General features: G+C 38.5%; 1 protein-coding gene across 1 annotated transcript in view; it reads right to left on the bottom strand.

The window, feature by feature from the left end:
• CCDC146 (coiled-coil domain containing 146) overlaps positions 1-19359 on the bottom strand; it is a 109137-nt gene extending 89778 nt beyond the window's left edge. Inside the window, exon 1 of the mRNA XM_067746010.1 lies at positions 19201-19359. Coding sequence (XP_067602111.1) covers positions 19201-19359 — 159 coding nt within the window. The remainder of the gene's footprint in view (positions 1-19200) is intronic.
• Positions 19360-25919: the final 6560 nt, after the last annotated feature.

The raw sequence follows: 25919 nt of genomic DNA, 5'->3' as shown, positions 1-25919 counted from the left end.
TTCATTGATATAGGTATATTTACCAGAAATTCTGAATTCAATGGGCTAGTTTGGGCAGATGTGTTTGGTTCCAGTAGTTTGATTATTTAACACCTACCTAAAGCAGAAACTAACACACCATTGTAAAGCAATTATACTCCAATAAAGATGTTAAAAAAAAAACACCTACCTAGCTTCAACAGCAGCTTGTATTAACTAAAGTTGAGAAGCCAAAAATGTCTTGGAATTAAAAGATTTATGAAGACAGAAATGTTAGAGTGGAGTTTGCTGTCATTCATTTAAAAGGTATTTATTGAGAGTATATGATGTGGTCTTCAAGGAAGACCAAAACAGACAAGACCCCTATACTCAGGGAGTTTATATTTAATCAGAAGAGATGAATAAATAAACAATATATGATAAATGCCATGAAAAATTAAGCAGGGTAAGGAGAGATAAGGAGTATCAGAGGAAAGGTGCTATTTTATACAGGTGGTCTGGGGAGACCTCTCTGTGGAGGTGGCATTGGAACAGAGATTTGAAGATACAGGAGGACAAGCCAGGCAGATATCCGGGAGAAGTATGCTCCAGGCAAAGGGAGCATCAGGTGCAAAGGTGCTTGGCACGTTCTAGGGTCAGCAAGGAGGCTGGAAAAGCAGACAGTCTCGGGTGAGAGGGGTTTAGGAGATGAGGTCAGAGAGAGCTTGGGGAGTTGGGGTTACATAAGAAATGCGGGTGGGGCTGCCAGATCATCTAGACCTTGTGAGTCATGGTGAGGATTTTGCCTTTTACTCAGAGTAGGTAAGAGCCGTAAGGGTTTTGATTACAGAAGGTACATGATTTCATCCAGTTTTAAAAGCGGAGAATAGACTGTTGAGAGACAAGATTGAAGCATGAACACCAGTTTGATGGTATTTGCAATAACCTTGGAGAGTGACGGTGGTTGCAGTGAACTGGATCTTTAAGATAAAGGGGTGGACAGTGGAAAGATTTAGAGTTATAGCAGAAAAGTACGGGATTTTAGCCTGAGCAACTTGAAGGACGGAGCCACTGTTGACTGAGATGGGGAAGAACTGCGCGGGGGAGCTGTCTGGAAAGTGTGTGGGCGGGCGGGTAAGGGGTGGGGACCCGCAGTTTTGAATCTTCTCAGTTCAAATATCTATAAGACATCCAAGTGGATGGCATTTGGATGTTAGTGTGATGTTCAGGAAAGACCTCTAGGTCGCTAGAATATAGATGGTAATGAATCTGTGGGACTAGATGAAATAACCTAGTAAATAGGTGTACGTGGGGCAAACGCTTTCACAGAAGGGGTTGGAGATAGGGAGGAACCAGCACAGTCGTATCCCATCCACCCACCTTGTAAATGTGTCATTTGAGAAGTCCCAGGGTTGCTTCCTTATGAAGAGGGCAGAGATTTCTTCCTACTGGAACAGGTACTTTCTCTGGATTATTTGAGATTTGGATGTGCTTTTCCTTGCTTCTCTCAGCCACACTATTTTGTTGGGTTACTAGATGTCTTAGAAGCCATTATGTTACTCTACTATGGATTTCTGCAAATCATTGCTTTTGACTTAAGCAGTCACTTCACAGTGAAGGGAGGGAGCGATGACATACTGAAGCCTCAGATAGTGCATCTTCTGGGAGACGCCAGCTTGTGAGGGTGGAGGGTTGTCACGCACGATACAGTGTGTGCATGTGCGTGTGTGTGTATGTGTGTACGTGTGCATATAGCAAAAGAAATATGAACTAGGCCATAGACCAAAAAACATTCTTTGTTAACAGTGTAATGCCCAAGTTTGAGGAATCATGTATGGACATTTTAAATCATTAGAGCACTAGTTTGCTATGATTATAAACCTTTAGTTACGCAGAGACTGGTTTTACTCCTTTTCTCTATTTTTAAGACATTAATGATCTTAAAACTTGCTTCTTTCACAAACATTCTCCAATAGCTATCCAAATTAGAGGTAACCTAAGTCTTGTATTTCTAATAGCTTTCAAAGAGCTTACACTGGAATGGCTATCAATAAATATGACTCGGAATTTTCACTTATGTTGGGTCCAGCTGCAGGTAGAAATGAGAGTAGTTCTCTGCGTATGGGTAGGCTCCCCTTGTGGTGTGTTGATGCATGTACATGCACACACACACACGAATACCCCACATGTACATATATAATATACATTCATGCTTATATATGGTATTTGTAACACATCTGCTATAGCACACAAGGAAACCTGCCCACTGAAATAAAATAGACATGTAGCTCTTACATGTAGTCAAAAGTCAATACAACAAAAATCACACTTGGCCAATAGCTAACTTATTTTAAGCAATGTTATATAAAATAGATTGTCATAAAATAGAACTTCAGGCGGTTTAATTCCCTATAACAAATTCTGTGCTGTTAGTGCACCTGTGTCCCAGGGGTAAACCAAAATTAAAACCATGATCTAGATAACTGGTGATCAGCATCTTCCTAGGCTTCACACAGTAACGCAAAATGATCTTTATTATTTTTTTATTTTGATGTAATCCAACTTATCTATTTTCACTTTTGTGTCTTGTGGTTTTGGTGTCAAATCCTAGAAATCATTGCCAAACCCAACATCATGAAGCTTTTGTTTTTTGGGTTTTTTTTTGTGGCTGTGTGTGGGCTTTCTCTAGTTGAGGCGAGCGGGGGCTACTCTTCGTTGCGGTGCACAGGCTTCTCATCGCGGTGGCTTCTCTTGTTGCGGAGCACAGGCTCTAGGGCGCAGTCTTCAGTAGTTGTGGCTTGCGTGCTCTAGAGCGCAGGCTCACTCAGTAGTTGTGGTGCACGGGCTTATTGCTCCTCAGCATGTGGGATCTTCCCGGACCAGGGCTCGAACTTGTGTCCGCTGCATTGGCAGGCGGATTCTTAACCACTGTACCACCAGGGAAGCCCGATCTTTATTATTTTATTAGCCATTTTCAGAATGAAATCTGCACTGTAATGCTTAGAATATATATTCTTCTTTTGAAAGCAAAAAATCACATTTTAAAATAGACAGCTTTTTTGTTTTAGCCCCTTAAAATAGCTATTACATTTATCTTTATTATCTTAATCCAATAAATATTTATCATTTGCCTACTATGTGTATAGCATGTGTGACATGCTTATTAAATTATTTTGAATAAGATCTTTTCCAAATAATAACTTTCTAAACTCTCAAAATATAAGTTTAATCTCTAGCATTCAAGATTTCCTCTGAGTGGGACTTCCCTGGTGGCGCAGTGGTTGGGAGTCTGCCTGCCAATGCAGTGGACACAAGTTCGAGCCCTGGTCCGGGAAGATCCCACATGCTGTGGAGCAACTAAGCCCGTGTGCCACAACTGCTGAGCCTGTGCTCTAGAGCCCACAAGCTACAACTACTGAGCCTGCACATTGCAGCTACTGAAGCCCACACGCCTAGAGCCTGTGCTCTGCAACAAGAGAAGCCACCGCAATGAGAAGCCTGTGCACCGCAACCAAGAGTAGCCCCTGCTCGCCTCAACTAGAGAGAGCCCGTGTGCAGCAACGAAGACCCAACGCAGCCAAAAATACATAAATAAATTAATTAATTTAAAAAAAGATTTTCTCTGAGTGATTAAGGATGACACTGTTTAAGATGAATTGCTTCTCTATTCCAAAAGCCCTCATACAAAAGTTCAGCATATTTGGAATCATATAGAATCTGAAAACTTGCTCACTTTCTATCTCTGGAAATTGGTTTTCTCATCTTCTACAAGAGGCAAGTAATTTGTGCTTATGTTGTGAAAGTTTATCAGAGAAGGGGCCACAAAACTATTTGCCTACATTTATTTCCCATTCAGTAATGAGTATCATAAGTTTTTTCAGTTAATCCAAGTAACCTGTTTTAATTTTTGTTTAGCGATTCTGCTTCTGAATACTCATAATGATAAGCAGCTGTCCCTTGCCGAGTGCCAACCATGTGCTGGACACTTTCCTAGGAGCATTTCCAATGATATCTCTGTTGCTGAGGGTAGTGCCACAATAAGGAGGTAAAGACTTTACACCACTAAAGTCTTCCTTGAGGAAAACAAAGAAACAAACAATCTCTGTTATCTACAAACTCTGTATCATGTGTGGGCCATTATCCATTTTCAGCTTTCCTGGCTTTCTTGGTGTTTTTCTCATGAAATGGACTAATTTTCTCCGATAAATAACCTGTGGAAATTCCATGGTAAAGTACATACATTGTAAACCTCAGTATCACCCCTGCTCTGATTTTCTGTGTGAATCTACAAAGTGGAAGATGATTCCAATTAAATCGTAATTTAAGGTGAAACATCTCTTTTGTATCTTAACAAAAACAATTACATGATATTCTGTTGATGGAAGATTTTTTTTTAAAAGAATTTATTTTCAAGGGTGTTAATGTCCCTACTTAACCTAGTGGTTAAAAATTATTTATTTTCTGTAGCTAAGTCAGAATTTATAACAATTCTGGCAGAAAAGGCAGGCAAGTTTCTGTTCTCTCCAAACACTGTTTTACTTCCATGGTTACATGGCAGGATTCACCAGGAAAACATTCCCCTTAACTACAAAGCATTTTGTAAGTTCTTTGGGAGCCAAAAGATTTCTCATGTAAACACCAAAGTTCTTATTTTCATTATATAAAATAATTCCTTAAAAATGCAAATATCATTTATAAATGAATGGTGCTGCCGATGGTGACTTTTAAAATTTCTATCCTATAACAAGTAAAATTTCTGTCTTTATCTGATCAAGCAAATGATTAAAAATCTAGAGCGGCTTATGGGTATATCATGGGTAGTTATGGAAGTTGAATGGTTACATAAGTTACAGTCTTTATGGTATGGTATTTATGGGGTTGGTGTTTAACAGGCTGAACCGCTATAGTAGAGGTTCTTGAACTGTGTCCCCAGCGACCCTAAGGTTCTGTAGACATATTTCATGAAGGTTAAAGGAAGTGGGATAGGGGGAGATGCCTGGAGAATGTATGCTGCATGAAGCACTGTTCACCTCGAATAGTTCTGCTTTTATATCTTGGATTTTGAGGCTTCATCTTCAATTTCACTTAAAAGATTTTGTTCTGTTTTCAAAAAATATTTGAAAATCAATGCCTCCCCATTGCATATCCCTTGCTCAGTCAGCAAAAATAAAACTGAAATAGATGTACAATGGCTCTAACGTGTTATGATATTTCTTTTTAGAATTTTATTTTATTTTATTAATTAATTTATTTTTGGCCGCGTTGGGTCCTTGTTGGTGCGCGCAGGCTTTCTCTAGTTGCAGCGAGCGGGGGCTACTCTTCATTGCGGTGCGTGGGCTTCTCATTGCAGTGGCTCCTCTTGTTATGGAGGACGGGCTCTAGGCACGCGGGCTTTAGTAGTTGTGGCACGAGGGCTCAGTAGTTGTGGCTCATGGGCTCTAGAGCGCAGGCTCAATAGTTGTGGCACACGGGCTTAGTTGCTCTGTGGCATGTGGGATCTTCCTGGACCAGGGCTCGGACCCGTATTCCCTGCATTGGCAGGCGGATTCTTAACCACTGAGCCACCAGGGAAGTCCCAGATATTTCTAACTTTAAACATTTAAGTATCTGAGAATTTAGGTGGACTTGATGCGGAAAATGCATTCAGAAACTCAGAAGAAATTTCTCCTCTTTAAGTGTGCCATGTAAAGTAGTGATTCAGTAGTGTGATTCTTCTGGTGGAGGACGTTACTAATTACTATGTACATCTATTCCTTTGCAAGTGGCATGGCTACACATGTTACAGTGCACTAAGAGTTGGCAAGGAATATCAAGAAGAATAGCAAAGGCTTCGTGCTTTCAAAGTTCCTAAAGCTACTATAGATTAGCTTAAAAAACAGGGAAGAAATAATAAGTGGCATATGGTACAAGCACTATGCAGGGAAGTTACAGCAACAGAAGTGTTCCCATTTTGTCAAGGAAGTGGCATGCTTTAAGAAGGTGGGGTCTGAGCTGTCCTGGAAAAACTGCATAGAGTTCTGAAGCACTGAAGTGTGGAAAGCACTCCTAGGCTGTGTAGAGGATGAGCAAAAGCAGGTTGGAAAATCAGGAGCTAGTTAGGAAAACAATGATAGGTCTAATGTGGCTGGAGCATAAGGTATATATAGCAGAGAACAGTAAAAAAAATTTAAAGAGAAGAAAGAAATGGGTGATCAGATTGTAGAGGGATTTGACTATAAGTTCAAGCAAGTGATATTTAATCCTTATGTTAATGCAAGAAAAAAATCAAATCTAAGTGCCTACAATCTCCCCCAGCCACCTATTGATTGTTCAGTTCTGTGCCTTGGACCTGAGGTGATGATGGGATACTGGGTGGGGAGGAAAACTGGAAGGAACTCTAAAGACTGTTTTATAAAATAATGAAATGGCCAAAGATATCAAGGAGAAGAGGGGTGTAGATAGAAAGGGGGAAAAACCTGCCTGGGGATGGGAAAAAATGTTTCCGGGGAAGTTTTTAAAGAGGGGGTCAAGTTGGGTGTGTGTGGGAGAGGAATCTGCTTTGATGAGGAATTTTAGGAAGTTTTGCCGCATGATGCGCTGTGGAACTCCCTCCTCTCTTCCTGAAGGAACCTTCAGTATAGTCACGTTGCTTTCCACAGGTTTCTGGAGGCAGATCTGTGTTTCCTTTGGCTGTGCTGAGAAGGGTTTTAGGGTGGAAGAGAGATGGCTCCCTTTTATTCAGTTCACAAACTATCTACACAGAGCATGGGGGTTTCCCCAGCGCCCCAGGGGGACTGGAGCTGTGGTGCTGGTGGTGACAGGAGATGTGAAGGGGAGAGAATGGGGAGCGACCTTCACCTCTGCACCCTTCACTTCTATATCCACCACATCCAACTCTGTTTTACATATTGTGCTGCTGTGTATGATTTTTACTGGAAAAAAAGTGATAAAAGCAGTTTAAAAAGAGGATGAAAATCACGATGGTAGACAGTGAGGTACCCTTGAAGGTGAGAAATGTACTATTAGTGTAAAATGAGGCTCAGAGAACTTACATGGCTCTCTGAAGTCTGTATGGCTAGTACATGCAGAGCAAGGACTGCAACCCATTTTTACTGAACCACTCTTCCACTCCCCGCAACCTCCCACCAATCAGAGATTTTCTTTCCAAACCATTAGTATTTAACATAGTTTGAGCCTGTCCATTCTTAGATGTAGTCTCTATAGACAGCAAAATTCCTGTCTTCTTAATCTGAGGTTGATGTCTGGTAATGCTTGTACCCCCTTAATTCATATCTCTGATGCCACCCAGGTATACTTGTTTGCCTACACGTAGGTATGCATGGGCTGGGAATATGTAAAGAACATTTGCCTCAGAAGATAATGGACTTGGCATGAGGTTCTAAGCTTCCCATCATCTCCTCTCCATTTCCCCTTATACCAACATACATGCCAGATAGAATAAAGGTTAAAATACGATGACTCAAACTATCAATGTACTAGGAGAAAACACAGGAAACAATTTATGTATCAGAGTGCCAAAGGTCTTCTTAAGTAGGACCTAAAATCGTGAAGTTGTAAAAGAAAAGATCAGTAAATTTAAGCACATAAAAAATAAACTGCCACATGGAGAAAAGCCACCGTAAGCAAACTCAAAAGAAATCCAAAATCCGAGAGAAAGAGTTTGCAATGCATATTATACACAAAGGCCTACTTTCTGTATGTATAAAGAATCTCTAAGAAAAACTACACAATAAAAAACAAAGGAAAAAAGGACGTGAACAAAATTTACGAAAAAAAGAAAGTACAAATAGGTCTCTACATTAACCATGCTTCCAGCTTCTGTAAGGTTGATGCTTTAGCATCTGCCCTACACGCCTATGCCAGATACGCCTTGTTCAAAACCACCTGATAATATGCCTGAGTCACCTTGCCTCCTTCATTGTCCTCCTCGCCCACCTTGACAAGAGTCCTCCTCCTGGGAGGAGGACAACTTTCCAAATGGAAACCAACCAATCCAGAGTCCACACCCTTAGCCATCTCGTTTATTAGGTCCTCACACTCTGGTCAACTATACAACTGCCCTCATCATCCCAATGCCAGGTGCCAAAAACTAGGGACATCTCCTATGCCCCAGAGCCTGCTGAAATTATTCAAACTAGCCAATCCTAAGCTGCTTACTCTGCCTCATCCATTCCTTCCCAGGGAAACAACAATAAAGGCTCTTGCCCACTGTTCTGCCCTCTCCCTCTGCCTCCTGACCCACCTGGTGCTTCCCCCCATGACATGGCATGCCTCCTTCTTTTAGGAACTGTGAGTAATAGACTATCATTCCAGTGGCAATTGTCTCCTGACCTGTTGGCCTTCCTATACTTCACATTTTCTATTAATACACTATATTTTATTTATCTATCTATCTATTTATTTATTGGCTGAACCCCGAGGCTTGCGGGATCTCAGTTCCCCGACCAGGGATTGAACCCGGGCCACAGCAGTGAAAGCACCAGATCCTAACCACTAGACCACCAGGGACTCCCAATACACTATATTTTAAAACAATCTTAAACATATGAAAAGATGCTCCACTCCACTCATTTTAACGTAAAGGTAAATAAAGACTATTATGAGATAACCTTTTCCCCCAACAGAGTGACAAAAGTTGAAAAGTCAGAGCACAGTAAAGAGACATTTATTGTTGAGGGGAACATAAATTATTACAACCTTTATGGAGAGCACCTTAGCAGTAAAAATGTCTTTTTAAATACACAAACTCATGATCTGGTAATTCCACTTCAAAAGTATTGAAAGTAGGATCTCAAAGAGATACTTGTACACTATGTTCATAGCAGCATTATTTATAATAGCCAAGAGGTGGGAGCAACCCAAGTGTCCACTGACAGCTAAACAGATAAACAAAATGTGGTATGTACATACAATGGAATATTATTGTCTTAAAAAGGAGGGAAATCCTGTCACATGGTACAACATGGATGCATCTTGAAGACATTATGCTAAGTAAAATAAGCCAGTCACAAAAGATGATGTATTGTAAACTATGAGGTATCTAAGAGTAGTCAGATTCATAGAAACAAAGTAGAATGTGGTGGCCAGGAGCTGGGAGGAGGGGGAAATGAGAAGGTGTTTAATCGATAGAGAGTTTCAGTTTTGTGAGATGAAAAATTCTGGAAATTGGGTGCAGAACAAGGTGAATATACTTAGCACTACTGAACCGTACATTTAAAAATGGTCAAGGGGCTTCCCTGGTAGCGCAGTGGTTGAGAGTCCGCCTGCCGATGCAGGGGACGCGGGTTCGTGCCCCGGTCTGGGAGGATCCCACATGCCGCGGAGCGGCTGGACCCGTGAGCCATGGCCGCTGAGCCTACGCGTCCGGAGCTTGTGCTCCGCAACGGGAGAGGCCACAGCAGTGAGAGGCCCGCATGCGGCTAAAAAAAAAAAAGGTCAAGACGGTATATTCTATGTTATGTCTATTTTTCCACAATTAAAAAAATTTTTTTAAACAAACCCATTGATCCAGCAATCCCACTATTAGGAATTTGTCCTTTCTTTAAATTTTTGAAATTCTTTTAGTTCAGGGGCTGTCTTCTTTACTTTAATATTCCACATTGTACTGGTACAGTTCTTTTTTTGAGGGTTTTCAGTAAACATTTATTGGAGGTAAATTCTACTGACTTAAAATATGCTCATTTTTTAAAATAAGAAGGTGTACTAGTGTTAATATTTGGAACTGGGTAATTTTCTAAAATAATGCCAACATTTAAGATTTTTTATAGAAAATAGTTACACATTTGATTAAATCTAAGACATCATTGAATATATGACACACCATTATTTTATGTTCTATGGAGATAGGAAAAAAATACTGTCAAATTATGACAAAATGCTTTTTTATCACTTGAATTTTTATTTTACACTCATTGAGTTTTTTAAATTAATTTTTATTGGAGTATAGTTGCTTTACAATGTTGTGTTAGTTTCTCCTGTACAGCAAAGTGTATCAGCTATATGTTTACATATATCCCCTCTTTTTTGGGATAGGAATATGTCCTTTTAATATAATTATTTCAGTGTGAAATGAGGCACGCCTAAGGTTACTAACTCTATCGTTGTCTGTAAGAGCAGAAGATCAGAAATAATCCAAATATCTTATAATAGGGATTTGATTAAAGTATGCTCCACCGTGCATTGAAATGCCATGGAAACATTAAAAAGAACATAACAGTTGCATGTATATGTGAAAAAAGCAAGTACGTGTATTATACTACCACTTGCTTGTCTGTGCGTAGACTTCTGCAAGGCTATATAGGAGACTGTTAATGATGGTTGCCTCTGGGGAAGGGGACAGCGGACTGGGGGATGGGGTGACAGGCTGACTTACTTTTCACTATGTACCATTCTGCACCTTTGAATTTTGTACTCCAGTAAGTCCCCTACATAGGAACCTTCACGTTGCAAACTTTCAAAGATGCGAACGTGCATTCATATGTCCAGTCACATAAGTTAGTTCACACGTCTGGTGTATATTGTCACATGCATGCATCCTCTACAAGTGGTTGTGCTTTTGTGTACTTTACTGTACAGTACTGTATTGAGTACAGTAGTACAGTATCTTTATTTCAAGCCCAGGATGTCCAGAAGCAAGCGTAAAAGCAGTGATATATAGCCAATTGTGTTAGCTGGGTACCTAGGCAAACTTTGTTGGACTTACAAACAAATTGGACTTACGAAGTCGCTCTTGGTACAGAACTCATTTGAATGTAGAGGACTTACTGTACTGCATAATTTATGTATTAGAAAATAGTTAAAAAGAAAAAAATAGTAACCTCATGGCTGAAAAAACTTTAATCCCTGGCTCTCTGATATTCTATTCTTTAACTTCCTAGTCTGGCTTGTATCTTACTACTTGACCACTGAGACCCTGATCTTGTTTGCCTAGTGAAGACTGTAATGACTGCTTTGTTTCAGCAGACTTTTCTGGTGTTCACTACTGCTGACTCATTTACTGCTGTTACCTGTAGATGCAGTTGCTGAATAGCCAAATTCCCAACCCTACTCCCCTCTGCTTTATTTCCCCCAAATCTCCCCAACAGATAAGAGTACCATCTCCCCATCCACCTATATAACATAGATTTTAATCAAAAAAGCATGATTTATTTTAATCCTTAAGCTTCCATCTTCAGTGACTAATATATTCAAATAGTTCTTGGGTTACTAAAGGTACTTTGTTTCTCAAGATGTACATTCTCTACTGAGAACCACAAGCTATCAAAAGCCGACTTACTTTCTCTCTCAAGAACTTTCTTTCTCAGAGGAAAAACAGTACCATTAAGTATTTCTCCTAATCCTTATTTTAGAAAGCAACATCTGTTCACAGTGACTATTAAACAAAAAAAAACAGCATCCGAGTTTAGAGTATTATTTTAAATATTTATATCAACTTGTTACAATAGTAGCTAAAAAAAAACAGTGAAAAATAAAGAGGTAATTAAAACTTTATTAAGTATATAATTAAAATAAACACACGAGCATGCACGCACACACAAACTAGGTTCTCATTATGTCAATAAAGGAATCAAAAAAAAGAAGGGGAAATCAGGAAGCATTAACCACACAGATGAAGGAACACATGCGGCCGAGGGTAGAGCTGCTCCCCGCTGCATTTGCCTCTGGTCCCAAGCCTGGAGTCTGACGTGTGGTGGATGCTCAGGAAGGATTTTCAAAATGAGTAGGAGATAAGCTCAGAGACAGGAGGCAGAAGAACTGCCAAGTCCTCTCTATCCCCAATTTTCAACACTCTCTGACTCCCATTTAACACTGATCATGTGTTCAGATAGCAGAGTTTTTTGTGACAACACCCCCAGATTCCTGGCCAGAATCATCTTGCAGGTGCCAAGGGTGAGGATATCCTAACATGGGGCCTTCTTTTCTCTTATCCTGAGTTCTTGTACAGTGTACGATTTTTACTGATTGAATTTAGGGGTGCTAATCTACTTTGCAAAGTGGAATATGGCTTCTATGCCTGTAATCCTGATATAAATGTATATCCTGATATAAATATATATCCTGATATAAATCTCCAACTTTTGTAAATAGATATGAGCCATGTCAATACACCAAACGTTTAAGTGTATGCCAGGCATGACCCACGGTCTTCTTCCACATGGAAAGATTTTAAAATTTCCACCTTACTGTCAAAGTAAAAAAATAAAATAAGACCCTTTATGGGAAAAATGGAACCTATCTGTATTGTTTAATAAATTATCAGTCTGTTTAAAGTTTCTTGACAGCCAAACAAAATCTTGAAGAATTATTCTTGTAAGCCTGCCTCAATGTCTGAAAAGTGAAAACATGCCAACAATAACAAGACTTGTGGAAATATTTTAAAAAGAAATTTAGCAGTTTTTAAATGCCTATTCTCTAAGTACAGCTATTAGTGAGGTGTGATAACTAAGAAAGGATAGGGAAACTGAAGAGAAATATTTAAATAGAGAGTTAAAATATTTATCTTTATTTTTTCTTTTAATATACAGTTTACTTAAAAAGTCAATTTGTAAAACCCTAAAATAGCAGTGTTTAAATGTGTGAATGTCAAGTGAAGAATGTCAGGTGAAATGTGTGTCAGGCTAGGAGACAGGAGACTGGGTTCCAGGCCTGGCTCTGCATCTGCCTAGCTGTGCAAACCAGGGCAAGTCTCAATCTTTCAGAACCTTTCAGGTGGAAATAATGATATCTCAAACTTCCTTATGAAATCATTATGAAAATTAAATTATATACTTGAAACTACCTTGACTCCTTGAGGATGGGAATCTTACACTTTCATCTTTGTAACCAGTTACTTGATTAATTAATTCATGTATGAAAGAAATAGAAAACATTTTCAATCTCTGAAAAACATTTTAAATTTCATTACAGATTATTTCAAGAAACTCATCAGTAACTCTATAGAAGATCCAATCTTGAAAATGAAGGAAGCTTTAGTAGCATCAGAAAATCACCAAGTTTTCAGAAATTAATTTAAAATTTTTATTAAAAATTCCAAAAATATATTTAATCTGTTACCAGGCTTAAGAGATCAAAATTAATAAAAAATAAGAAAGTGTCATTTGAACATGTGAATATCCCCCCCCCAAAAAAAGAGATAATATTAAAGGTAGGGAATTAGGTAAACAATGGCAACATCTTTTCATAAATATGCAGTGGTAGACTGTGCTGTTAAATACACGTAAGAAGCAATTTGCATTCCTTTCAGAAAAGCAGTCTGAATACCAAGAACCTGCTATGTCTATATCTTCAGCCCAGGGACTTCCCTGGTAAGCCTGAGATTCACATATTGGACACTCCCCTCAGACCATTGCTTATTCTGAATTCTCTGTCACTTATAGTACCATAATCCAGCCACTTTCCTAAATCAGAAATCCAAACATCAATTTAGACTTTTTCCTCTCCCTCACCCCGTCCCCATCCATTCAGACACTAAATCCAGCATTTTATACTTCCTTACTATCTCTCCTATATGTATTCTATCCTTTTTTCCATGGCCGTTGCTTGGTTCAGTCTCTCTTCACATCTTCTCTTGATCACTGAAATGGTATTCCAGTTGGTGATATGGTGGGAATGGAAAACAGATGAATTTAATAGATATTTAAGAGAGAAAATAAACTGACAGCATACAGGAGGAGAATTAGGTTTGGGAGGAGAGTAATAAATTTAATTCTGAGCATGTTTAGTTGGAGGTAACTTGGGGGTCATCCAAGTGAAGACATTCCAAGTATATGCATGTATAGGTGTGGGCAAAGCTTAAGATAAGAAAAGTAGGTTCATAGTGGACCCCACAGGTATGGACAAAATATCCCCTCTCATATCCTACTGCCTCTGAAAAGCTTTTTTCCAGATCATCTCAACCCACGGTGATTGTTCCTTCCATTCAGTTCTAATTACAATTTTGGCACCTCCAGGCTCTCAACGATCCATTGCCTTTTGTTGATATTTAACATGTCAAGTTTCTTATTTCCCAAATTAAGCTTCTAAAGAACAGTACCCTTTTATATGCTTTATGCCTGTGAATGTCCATGCGTCTAGCACTGTGCAGCACACAGGACGTGCTCAAAACAAAGGAGGAGCTGAAAGGATAAATTTGAGTAAATTTCAGTCACTTTAATAATAATGGAAATAAACATCTCCTAGCACAGAGCCTGGCACATAGTGGGTGCTGAATTAGTATCTGTTAAACGGATTAAGACTTAATGTCTCCCACTGCTCTTCAAAAACTTCTTGCTATCTCAGTTCTTTTCCCATTGGACGTGAAACTAAAACTTGAACACAAATATATTGATTACACATTTTTAAGGAGTCCAAAAGTTGATAGTTTTATATAGAAGCTGTTTCAGTGAAAAGGTCACATGTCAACAAGCCTAATCCATCTTCATCTACACACCCACAATGCTTGCATACCCCACACTCTACTTTCAACAGAATTTCGTATTCTGTACAGAGTCACACTTTTACTTCCTTAGTGTTTCCCTCCAGTGTTCACACTGTCCCTTGTGCCTCCCAAATGTTCCTGTGCTACCTTTTCTCTACCCCTGGGTTAAGTCAGGTCAAAGACTTAACAATGACTGGCACAAAAATTATTTTCAGGAAATGAAGACAAGGGAGGAGCTGACGCATTCTGGTGAAAATTAAAAGAGCCAAAAGTCTTAGGCAAGATAATTTCATGTTTTGATTTTGGCTCTTGGCATTAAGACAAGGATGACTTTATGGCGCCCACGTTTTGGAAAAGTTCAACATCTGACACACTGACATTTGACAACCAAGGTCACCCTTAGAAATCAGAGCTACTTTACATAACCATGTACAGTTTAAAAGTAGAAATCCTGACTTAGGGAATACCATGAAAGCTATAACTTACATTAAGCCTGAATGTGCAACAGACATGAGCTTTGAACAAAGAGACATATGCTATTTGTTAAAAGAATGATTTTTAAATACTAAATATTTACTGCTTGTCTCTGTGCAAGGTCTTGAGCCAGGTGCTGTGTAGGATATACATAAAATCACACATGACCCTTGCCATGGTATTAGATGAAAACAGTTACATATTGCCCATCAGAGTGTATATCTTGGTATAATCTTTTTGGAAAGCCATTTGAAGGTATCAACTAAAGCTGAATATAAACCTAAACTATGACACAGGAACCCCACTCCTAGGTAAACACCCAAGATAAATGAATTCATAAGTATAAGGCATGCACAAGAATGATCATGGCACCTTATTCATAATCATCCAAACAGGAAACAACCCAAATCTCTAAATCAAATAGAATGGACAAGAAAATTATGATATATTTACACAAAAGAACACTATATAGCAATTTTTAAATATTGAACTAAGGCACACATGGTACTATGAATAAATTTCACAGATTCAGTGTTTACCAAAAGGAGCCAGACACAATGGAAAACATACTGTATGATTCCATTCATATGATTTTTGAAAAGAGGCAAAACTAATACATAGTGATAAGTCAGAATAGGTCTAACTTTGGTGGGAGAAATGACTGGGAAGAGTCTCAAGGGACACCACTGGGTTGCAGGAAATATATTTTCATCTGAGTGGGAATATGGCAGGAATGAAGAAGAGATAAATTCAAGAAATACTTAATGGAGATATTTTACCCTCAAACTGGTAAAGAGAATGCAGGAGGAGAATTAGGATTAGGAGAATGATGAATTTAATTCTGAACACGTTGGTTACTGGCATATGTAAAAAAAAAACTGCTGGACCCTGAGTATTTGCGAGGTTTACTGTGTATATGTTATACCTTAGCAAAAAAAAATTTTTAATAAAAGTTTTCAACGGGACAAGAAAAGTCTGTGGAGTGCCAGCCCTCATAATTAGGCAGCAATGGAAGAGTTGGGGAGCAGGTGTCCAGAATTAACCCACACAGTCCATTGATGTGACTTAGTTCCCAAGCCCCACTTTGAACATTAATCCCAAAGTGTGAATTTAACACAGTGTAGTTCATACCCTGTTAAGTCTTATTATGTGATCATATCAGTGAGAAATTAAATTTTCTATGCAAAATATTATATGATGAGAAGATATTCAATAAATATCTGTTAATGATCTTGTATCGAGTGAAAGGTATAGCCTACAAATGCTGTAAGAGTAGACAGGTTGGAGAAAACACTGTGAACTGACTGCACAGGCAGTTTTTTGAAGGAGGTGGGAACTGAGCCAGATTCTAAGAGGTTAGGAATAGATGCAGGGGTTTCAAAGTGTGGCCTATACAAGTGTTTGATCTGATTTTTTCAGTTGGAGTAGCACAGTCTTTCAAGAGGCAACGTAAGTAGGAAGATTGTGGACAGCCACGACCTTGTATCATGCTTTGTGAATGTGTGCCAGTTTCCTAGCCATCTGAGTATGGGAGAGTCCATGCTAAGGGGAGTAACATAAGCAGAAGATCATGAAGACCTAAGTAAATTATTAGATTACAAAAATAGTTTGGGCCCAAATCGCAGAGTGCCATAAATACTGAACACATTCTGTAGGCAATATTAGATGACAGCATGACATCCATGTTTTACAACTCAATAGTGCTGGACCAACTGTGTGACTACCATTAACAACAATAAATGCTATAAGGAGCATCTTGTTCTTTCAGTGTGATGCCAAGCACCTGGGCCTTTGGAAGTGGATTTCTGACAGCTTTCTTTCAGAACTCTTGCTATTCTGCAGATTCAGCTTCTGTTTAGGCAACTGAAGGAGGATAGCTTTTATATAGTACGTTAAAAAAATTCTAAGACTCGTGAATCTTAGAGGAATGTTAAAAGAGTTAGAAAAAAAAGCTATAGATGCCAATACGAACAATCTCAGGGGTGTTTATTATGGAAACAAAGTTGTTTGAAGCCAATAATTCATTCTGCAAGATTTTGCTGGCTAAAGGAAGAATTCTCCGGCAGTAAAATTACTGGTGTAATTACTACTCAAAATGGGAGGACCATTCTTTCACCGTATAATCTAAGTTATCTAGTTTATTAGGGGCTGGTCATATTCAATGATTAATAGCTATAATTTGTGCATACGTTGAGTATTGAGAGATTCTTGAAATATTTAATGAATTGTTACATTGAAGATCAATATGCAAGAGAAGTTGTCCTAAGTTCTCCTTTGACTTTACAAGTCAAATCTTCCATGTTTCTTTATCTGTGGCTTAAAAAAATTTGACTATAATTTTTATTGTTAGCATAACCTTTGGTAGAAATAAACTGTACCTTTATTTGATATAATTATTAAAGGTAGTGGTATAAAAGTAGAAATACTATTGCAAAGCTGGATATATGATGGATTTTAACAGAAATAGAGAATGCTGATCATTTGAAAATATTAATACTAGAGATATGAGCTCATCGTTCTAAATATATCAAGATACGTATAGAAATAGATATAAATTTGTGTGGATAAATATATTTATGCACCTATTTCCCAGCTCTGAGAGCGCTGAGAAGCAATGACAGACCAATAGCAATGAACACAGCCAGCACTGAGATCTTAGTTTTCAAATATCATTCTCCACTAAAATAGGAACCAAGGATCCTTTGAGAAATGGCTGATCCTAGAGTTGGAGCAAAGAAAATGCAAGATGAATCTGGACCATATTCTATGACAGAAAGTTAAAAGGTACACAAAGAATCATAGGAGCATGTCAAAAGTAAGCCTTCCTGAAAGGGTGTACACTGGCCAAATCTGGGACAACTGAAGCATCAGAATGAAAAACGGCAATAATGGATTATAGCTCACTGAGTAGAATAAGAACTCATGAGTCCACCCTGATGGATGGATGGATGGATGGATAGACAGATAGAAAGAAAAGAAGAGAAAGTTCTACCTTATAGTAGGAAGACAACTAATAAATGTAGAAAAAATGATGGAATGAGAAAATTGCCATTTGGCAACCATTGTAATCATAATTAATTTGGGCAAGAATCATCAAGAGATGTAAAACTAGTAGGTGAAAATTTTAGAAGGAATAGGATACTCAAATAGCCTCAGAGTATCTCCTCGTAGGTGCTTATCAATTTCAAGAAGAAAAGTAATAACTTTATAGGAGAGAAAGCTAGAAGTCACCACCTTAACCAAGTGATCAATGCTGAAAACATGAGTAATGGGACAAACTGATATCATGTGTCCCGGATATGAGGTTTATATGTATATATAAAACAAAAGCTCAGACTTCCCTGGCGGCGCAGTGGTTGAGAGTCCGCCTGCCGATGCAGGGGACACGAGTTCGTGCCCCAGTCTGGGAGGATCCCACATGCCGCGGAGCAGCTGGGCCCGTGAGCCATGGCCGCTGAGCCTGCGCATCCGGAGCCTGTGCTCCGCAACGGGAGAGGCCACAACAGTGAGAGGCCTGCGTACCGCAAAAAAAAAAAAAAAAAAAAAAAAGCTCAACAATAGTTGTAGCAATTGTTTAAAATATTTACACCAAGAAAATATTTGGGCGAGGATTTAGTATTGCTTCTTGGTTTTAAGTAAAATCTGATTTTGCCCAAAGACTTTTTTAAGCTTATTTTTATTATGACTATTAAGTTTCTTAGATGTTTTATTCAGTTATATTCACATAAGGTTAAGAGTCCAGAATTCAAATGTCCCCTAAATCATTTTCTAAAGTACAGCTCTCAAGCGTGACAGATTGCATATGTGGTCAGTTACTGTTAAAGAAAAACTCTCCTCATATATGGGTATTTCCTAAATGTTCCTCATTTTTTAAAAAGTCAGACAAAAATCTAACAAAAATCAGATTCCCCTTTTTGCTTCTCTGCTAATAGGAAACAGCATGTTTCTGTGCTGTACTGCAGTAACTACATTTGGTTAGGTAAATGTATATTCTCTCTATCATTATGTGACAAGATATTTTATCTTCATTTTATGGATGTAAATGTAATGTATCCAGTAATGAAAGAAATCATTTACCAACATACAGAATATACTTAAGTGGCTGCATATATGCAAATATTTATTATGCCTTAAAAGTATCAGAACCTACACTGCTGCATTAGTCCAGGAGTATACCATAGGCTTTTGGAAGAGAATGTAGGGGCTGTTTTATTTTAAAGTGCTTCAAACAGTACATATTGCCTACAGGTTACAAATAATAAATTATTTTTATAATGATATTAACTTCATCTGAATTTTTAAGTGGATAGTGAGACAAGTCTTACTGTAGTAATATATAAATATATATGTACCTCATGCAGACAAACGAAAGCTGGAGTTGTAGATACATCAACGAATCGCTCATCTCGGATGTTAATCGTGGGTGCTACAGCATAAATGGGGTCTTCTAGATCCTTTTCACCTTTCTCCTCTTCCTCTTCTTGTTCTGTGTCTGTGGTACTGTCTTCCATTTTTCACAATTCTAAAATAAAATCATTCCATATTCAGCTATTTAGGGATGTCTTCAGTTATGGTAAAATTAATGGAAAATAATAAAAGCAAGCAAAGCAACTAGAGTAATCTATTCAATGAAATTATAGGTCAGAAAAGTTAGCTACAGTCACATTATTATAAAAGACTGCCTTTTTGTAAAGATACTCTCCAATGATGCATTCAAAGCAATAATTCTAATTTTAAAGAGACCATTACTGTATTAATTGGAAAAAATTATGTAACTAGAATATAAGCTCCATGAAGGCAGAAAAGAAACCTAATTTTGTTTATGGAGCATTGTAGTAGGCACTCAATTACTATTCATGGATTGGGTTAATAAAAAGAAGCTTCATCCTTAAAATATAACACAAAGTTAATTCAAATTAATTTGGGAAACATAAAAACCAACACCCTGTGGTGCCACATACTGCCTGAGGCATGCATCTGCACACTAGGCTGCCAGGCTAATTGCTCCATACCCACACTGCCTGCTACCCGCGCAGCTCATGCCTATAGGCTTGTGTGCATTGCCAACTGGCCTGTCTGTGCTGCTCATGTGTGTGCTCAGTTGTCCCATCAGACTTCACTTCCAAAGCATAAGCTCAAAAATAAAATTACTAAGGATTTCAAGATGGTGACACCAGAGCATTAAGCCAAGTGCAGGCCCTTCCGAGAGTGGATCCCTTTTTCTTTTTTTTTGGCAGCACCATGAGGCATGTGGGATCTTAGTTCCCTGACCAGGGATCGAACCCAGGCCCCTTATTGGGAGGACAGAGTCTTAACCACTGAACTGCCAGGGAAGTCCTGAGTGGGTCCTTTTTTGACTGCACAGGTCACACACCTTTGATGCCAGCCCTGTGTATTGGCCATCGGTTTGCTCATGTAGTCAAGTGGACCCAGAGTAGTTTCTAAAAGGACCCCTGTCTTGGCTGGCAAGGTCTCTATTGGCTCATTTGGGTGGCATTGGGATGGTTACCCTTCTGACAGAGAACTGGTAAGAGGTCTCCATTGCATAAGAGAATGCCAATGTAATCTCTTTTGATCTCTGATATATGTGAATCTGCACAGAACAGAAGAGCATACTTACTTTCTTCTCTTGCTGGAGAGGATAACTCCAACTGTCATAATTTTTTTTTTTTTTGCTTAAAAATTTTTTTAAAAATTTATTATACAATTTTTAAAGGTTACTTTCTACTTACAGTTATTACAAAATATTGGCTATATTCCCTGTGCTGTATAATACATCCTTGAGCCTATCTTACACCCAATAATTTGTACCTCCCCACTGGTAACCATTAGTTTGTTCTCTATATCTGTGAGTCTGCTTCTTTTATGTTTATTCACTAGTTTGTTATATTTTTTAGAGTCCACATATAAGTGATATCATACAGTATTTATCTTTCTCTGTTTGACTTATTTCACTTAGCATAATGCCCTCCAAGTCCATCCATGTTGCCGCAAATAGCAAAATTTCTTTCTTTTTTATGGCTGAGTAGTATCCCATGTGTGTATACATACAACATCTTCTTTATCCATTCATCTGTTGGTGGACACTTAGGTTGTTTCCATATCTTGGCAATTGTAAATAGTGCTCCTATGAACAGTGGTGTGCATGTATCTTTTTGAATTAGAGTTTTTGGCTTTTTGGGGATATATACACGTGGAATTGCCTGGTCATATGGTAGTTCTATTTTTAGTTTTTTGAGGAACCTCCATACTGTTGTCCACAATGGCTGCACCAATTTACACTCCCATTAAGAGTGTATAAGGGTTCCCTTTTCTCAACATCCTTGCCAACATTTGTTACTTGTGGTCTTTTTGATGATAGCCATTCTGACAGATGAGGTGATAACTCATTGTGGTTTAGATTTGCATTTTCCTGATGATTAGTGATGTTGAGCATCTTTTTATGTGCCTGTTGGCTGGCCATCTGCATTTCCTCTTTGGAAAAATGTCTATTCAGGTCTTCTGCCCATTTTTTTGATTGGGTTGTTTGTTTTTTGATGTTCAGTTGTATGAGCTGTTTATATTTGTTCGATCTCAATCCCTTATTGGTCATATAATTTGCAAATATTTTCTCACATTCAGTAGGTTGTCTTTTCATTTTGTTGATGGTTTCCTTTGCTGTGCAAAAGCTTTTAAGTTTAATTAGCTCCCATTTGTTTATTTTTGCTTTTATTTCCTTTACTTTTGGAGAGGGACCCAAAAATATACTGCTATTTATGTCCAAGAGTGTTCTGCCTATGTACTTTTAAGGCTTTGTTGAACACGTATCACCTCTCATATCTATCTTATCAGATTAGCTACTCTTTGATGATAGGGATCCCCATTCTTTTAATATGGAAAATATGTTCTGAGATATGAATCCAGAAGTGCTGGTAGGCTCTTATTCCTGAATTTATTAAAGTGGCCACAGGCATATCATTGATTCATTATGTTTCTTTTCTCCTCTCTAAAATGGGAATAACTAATTTTTCTGTTTCATAAAAAAATATGCATATTAGATGTGATAATGCGTCTGGACTTCTAGCTTCCACTCTGCTATCTCCAGTTTTCTGCCAAAGCCATAAATTACACTTGCACTTGTCTTCCTCCTCTGCTACAAAAACACTTCATAGGTGGCAGTGTGTACTCCTATCAGGAGGCACCGCATGTCAGATCGTCTTTCTTTATATGATATTAATAGTCATTGATTTTGTTTGGACTTCCCCTCCTTTAACATACATGTTTTTAGTGCTGTAAAGCAGTCTTTTAATAGAACCTATTATTATTAAGGCACCACAACACTTTACATTGGGCAAATAATCACAATTTCTTGTTTAAATCTTCAGGGAGTTGAAAATGGTTTGGTGATATATCTAGATTTATTTGTGTTAATAATCTAAAACGTGTGTCCAATTCATGGATGAAAGATGTTAAGGGCTTTTCCAGGAAAATAGTTTCTTCAGAACATTAGATCATATCTGTCATTTTCAGCTTTTTCTTTAAGAAATATTTCAAACGTAACCATAGAAACTTCGACAAATATCAATTCGTGAGTAATTTTGTTTTATCTAAACACTTTCACTTCCCCTCTCCACTCTCCATATTATTTTGAAGCAAAACCTAGACATCTAGACTGAATAATATATCCTGAAGAATTTCATAATAATATATAGAGATAGTTCTCATTCCATTTCACAGCTCCATAGTACCCCATTGCATAGATGTGCCACAAACTGTTCAAATAATCCCCTGTTTATAAATATATGGAATGTTTCCAGCTTTCTGCTATTACAGTTTTGCAAAGTACAGTACATCTATTTATTTTAAAGTAGATAGATTGGGAGTTTGGGATTGACATGTACACACTGCTATATTTAAAATAAAAAAATGCCTTTCCACAGGAAAAAATATATATATTTTAAAGGCTCTTGGAATCTTTATAATCAAGATGGCATTAACTTGAAAGCTGAAGTTCAGGCAATCTTCTCAAAGCATGGCATCTTTAAATATGGTACAGTTTACCTAGGCAACAAAAGAAGGTGCTATGCTGAATTTGCACAAATTCCTCAGTCTGCTGAAGTTTTCGATCTCTATTATCTTGAAAACATTCTAAATATTTTAAGGCAGGTAAAACATTTTACATAGGGAAGCAACTAAAAGACACTATAACAGAATTCTGATAGACATTATCAGAAAAACTTTAACCCTTAGGAAAGAAGGAAGAGTAAGAAAGTAAGAAAACACAATAGAGGCAAATGCAAAAGTCTCATGTGAATTAAAATCTAAAACACTAATTAATCTAATTAAATACAGGGACAAAAGGACTTTAAGTAGATACCAAAGTTTAACAGACAAAAAAAATATTCAAGGGACTTCCCTGGTGGTGCAGTGGTTAAGAATCCACCTGCCATTGCAGGGGACACGGGTTCGAGCCCTGCTCCGGGAGGATCCCACATGCCGCAGAGCAACCAAGCCCGTGCTCCACAACTACTGAGCCTGCACTCTAGAGCCCGCAAGCCACAACTACTGAGCCCGCATGCCACAACTAATGAAGCCCGCATGCCTAGAGCCCGTGCCCCACAACAAGAGAAGCCACGGCAATGAGAAGCCCGCACGCCGCAATGAAGAGTAGCCTCCGCTCACCACAACTAGAGAAAGCCCGTGCGGAGCAATGAAGACCCAACGCAGCCAAAAATAAATTAAAAAAAAAAACTCTTTAAAAAAAATATTCAAGGATCAGTTAATATAGGATTGCAGAGCCCATTATACTAATATTATCATGTGGCAGGCAATATAATTGACACCTGTAAATAAAACAACGGAATAAAATATATTTGCAGGGCACAGTGATATAAACGAGAATAATTATAAAACATCTAAATTCCTGGTGAAAGAAGAACTATATAGCTATCCAGTATAGTGATTCTGGAGACATATATCTCCATAATACTTAAATCAATTAAGCAAATATTTATTGAGTCGTTTTATGAAGACCAAGAGTCTACAAAGATGCAAGCAATTTACAAACTAAAGAGGAAGCAAGGCAGGGAAATAACTAGCTCTATGTCATACAAGGTAAGGTAAAATAAACCTAAATAAAAAGCAGTGTTTTTAGGAAAGTAGATAAGGCTCAAAAAGCAGCTTGTATCCTGGAATTTAGATTTTAATCTCTATGTATGGGGAACCATTACATTTTCTGCAGAGAGGACTTATCTGAGTTTGTAAAGATGTTGGTAGCAGTGAGAAGAATGGTTTGCAAAAGGTGTGAATTTGGAGGCAAGGAGACGATTTAGAGGCTATGAGCCAGCCCCCGTGCTATGGGTAAGAGAGAGATGCCACGGTAAGCAAAACCAGACAAGGTCCCTCACCTCAGGGGGGCTCACAGACTGGTGAGCTAGCAATTAATCAAAGAATCACAGACATAAGGATAAAAATATGAATAACTGAAACAGGTGCTGTGAAAGCATGGATGCAGAAGCAGGGTTATACGGGCACTGCACATTCCCAGCGGGCGCCATTCACAGGGAAAGTTCTGCAGTGAAGCAGCCCTGATTGGAAGGTTAGATTCTGAGAGCCTGAACCAAGGCGGTACCACGCTACACAGTAGGAGTCCAAAGAAGAGAGGGCATGGTTGTATGAGGCTTTCTAGAACGAAAGGACATGTACCGAGCTTTGACACAGGAAAGCAAAAGGCCAGTGAAGGAGAAAGGAAGATAAATAAAAGCTTTAGTCCCATTACAGAAGAACACTGAACTCCTCTATTATTTACACTTATCTCGGGGCTATAAGATAGAGCCAAAATGGAAGCTTCACAAAGGATAATTAAGCAATAAACATTGCAGGGTATGCCCTGTTTTGTAAGACACACCACCGCTTCCTCTTCCTAAAGCTAAAGAGGTGATCATCATTTTGTTTTAATTTTGAAGGAAATTTGTCTTGAATTACAAATTACAAGAAGCACATGCAAAAAACCAAATACCCCAAGCACCAGAGAATGAGCCAGGATACACAAATGAGGTGACTCTTGTAAAACGGCAATGCTTGCTTCAAGAAAGATGTAGCGGGTAACTACCACATTGTCTTTTTTTTTTTTTTTTCCTGCGACATGCGGGCCTCTCACTGTTGTGGCCTCTCCCGTTGCGGAACACAGGCTCCGGACGCGCAGGCCCAGCGGCCATGGCTCACGGGCCCAGCCGCTCCGCGGCATGTGGGATCCTCCCAGACCGGGGCACGAACCTGCATCCCCTGCATCGGCAGGTGGACTCTCAACAACTGCGCCACCAGGGAAGCCCTACCAAATTGTCTTTTGATATTACTTGTCACTGAACAAGCACAAGTTTTGCTTATTTTAGAATAGTGGGAGTATAATGTAAAGTCAAACATAGTATTTCTTCCTTAGTCCCACACAGAACATGAGCATTCTTTTTCATAATTTAGCTGTTCTAACTGCCCTGGAAACATAATCCTGTGCTCCTTTCCCCAGCACCCATTGCTATGAAAGGTTAGTTACACGACCGTTTCTACAGTAGTTCAGAGCTGGAGCCCTTGGAGGAAGGGGATATTCTGGGACATCTAATTTTTTTGTTGTTTCAGTTTCCTATATTTATTAAAAAACATAGAAATAGCAAAATGGGGTTACAAAAATTGTGGTATATTTAAAGTTGTATGGCAAGTGCCTCTCAGTCCTGTCAGTGTGTCTCTGTGATTACATGCATATTCTCTTTTGAAGATAAGTTAAAAGCCTACATTGAAGGCTTTTCTTTCTGAGAAGGCTCTGGTCCACAGCATGACGGGCTCAGAATATTGGGCAGCCAACCCGACATGCAGCCTATCGTCACCTCAGATCCAATTAATTCAGCAATAACAACATCATCATCATCAGATACTATGACCTTGACAGTCCTAAATGCAACAGATACAATTATTGCACTTATTCATATCTAGATTCTTTATGTGCAATTCTATTATTATAGAATTATACAATATCCATTACTACCATACAAAGATTAGACTTGAAACATTTTTTTAAACATACAGATACAGATTTCAGTTC

Source organism: Pseudorca crassidens, chromosome 8 (assembly GCF_039906515.1).
Source record: "Pseudorca crassidens isolate mPseCra1 chromosome 8, mPseCra1.hap1, whole genome shotgun sequence".
In the NCBI taxonomy this organism is placed as follows: domain Eukaryota; kingdom Metazoa; phylum Chordata; class Mammalia; order Artiodactyla; family Delphinidae; genus Pseudorca; species Pseudorca crassidens.
This window is presented reverse-complemented; position numbering and strand designations above follow the sequence as displayed.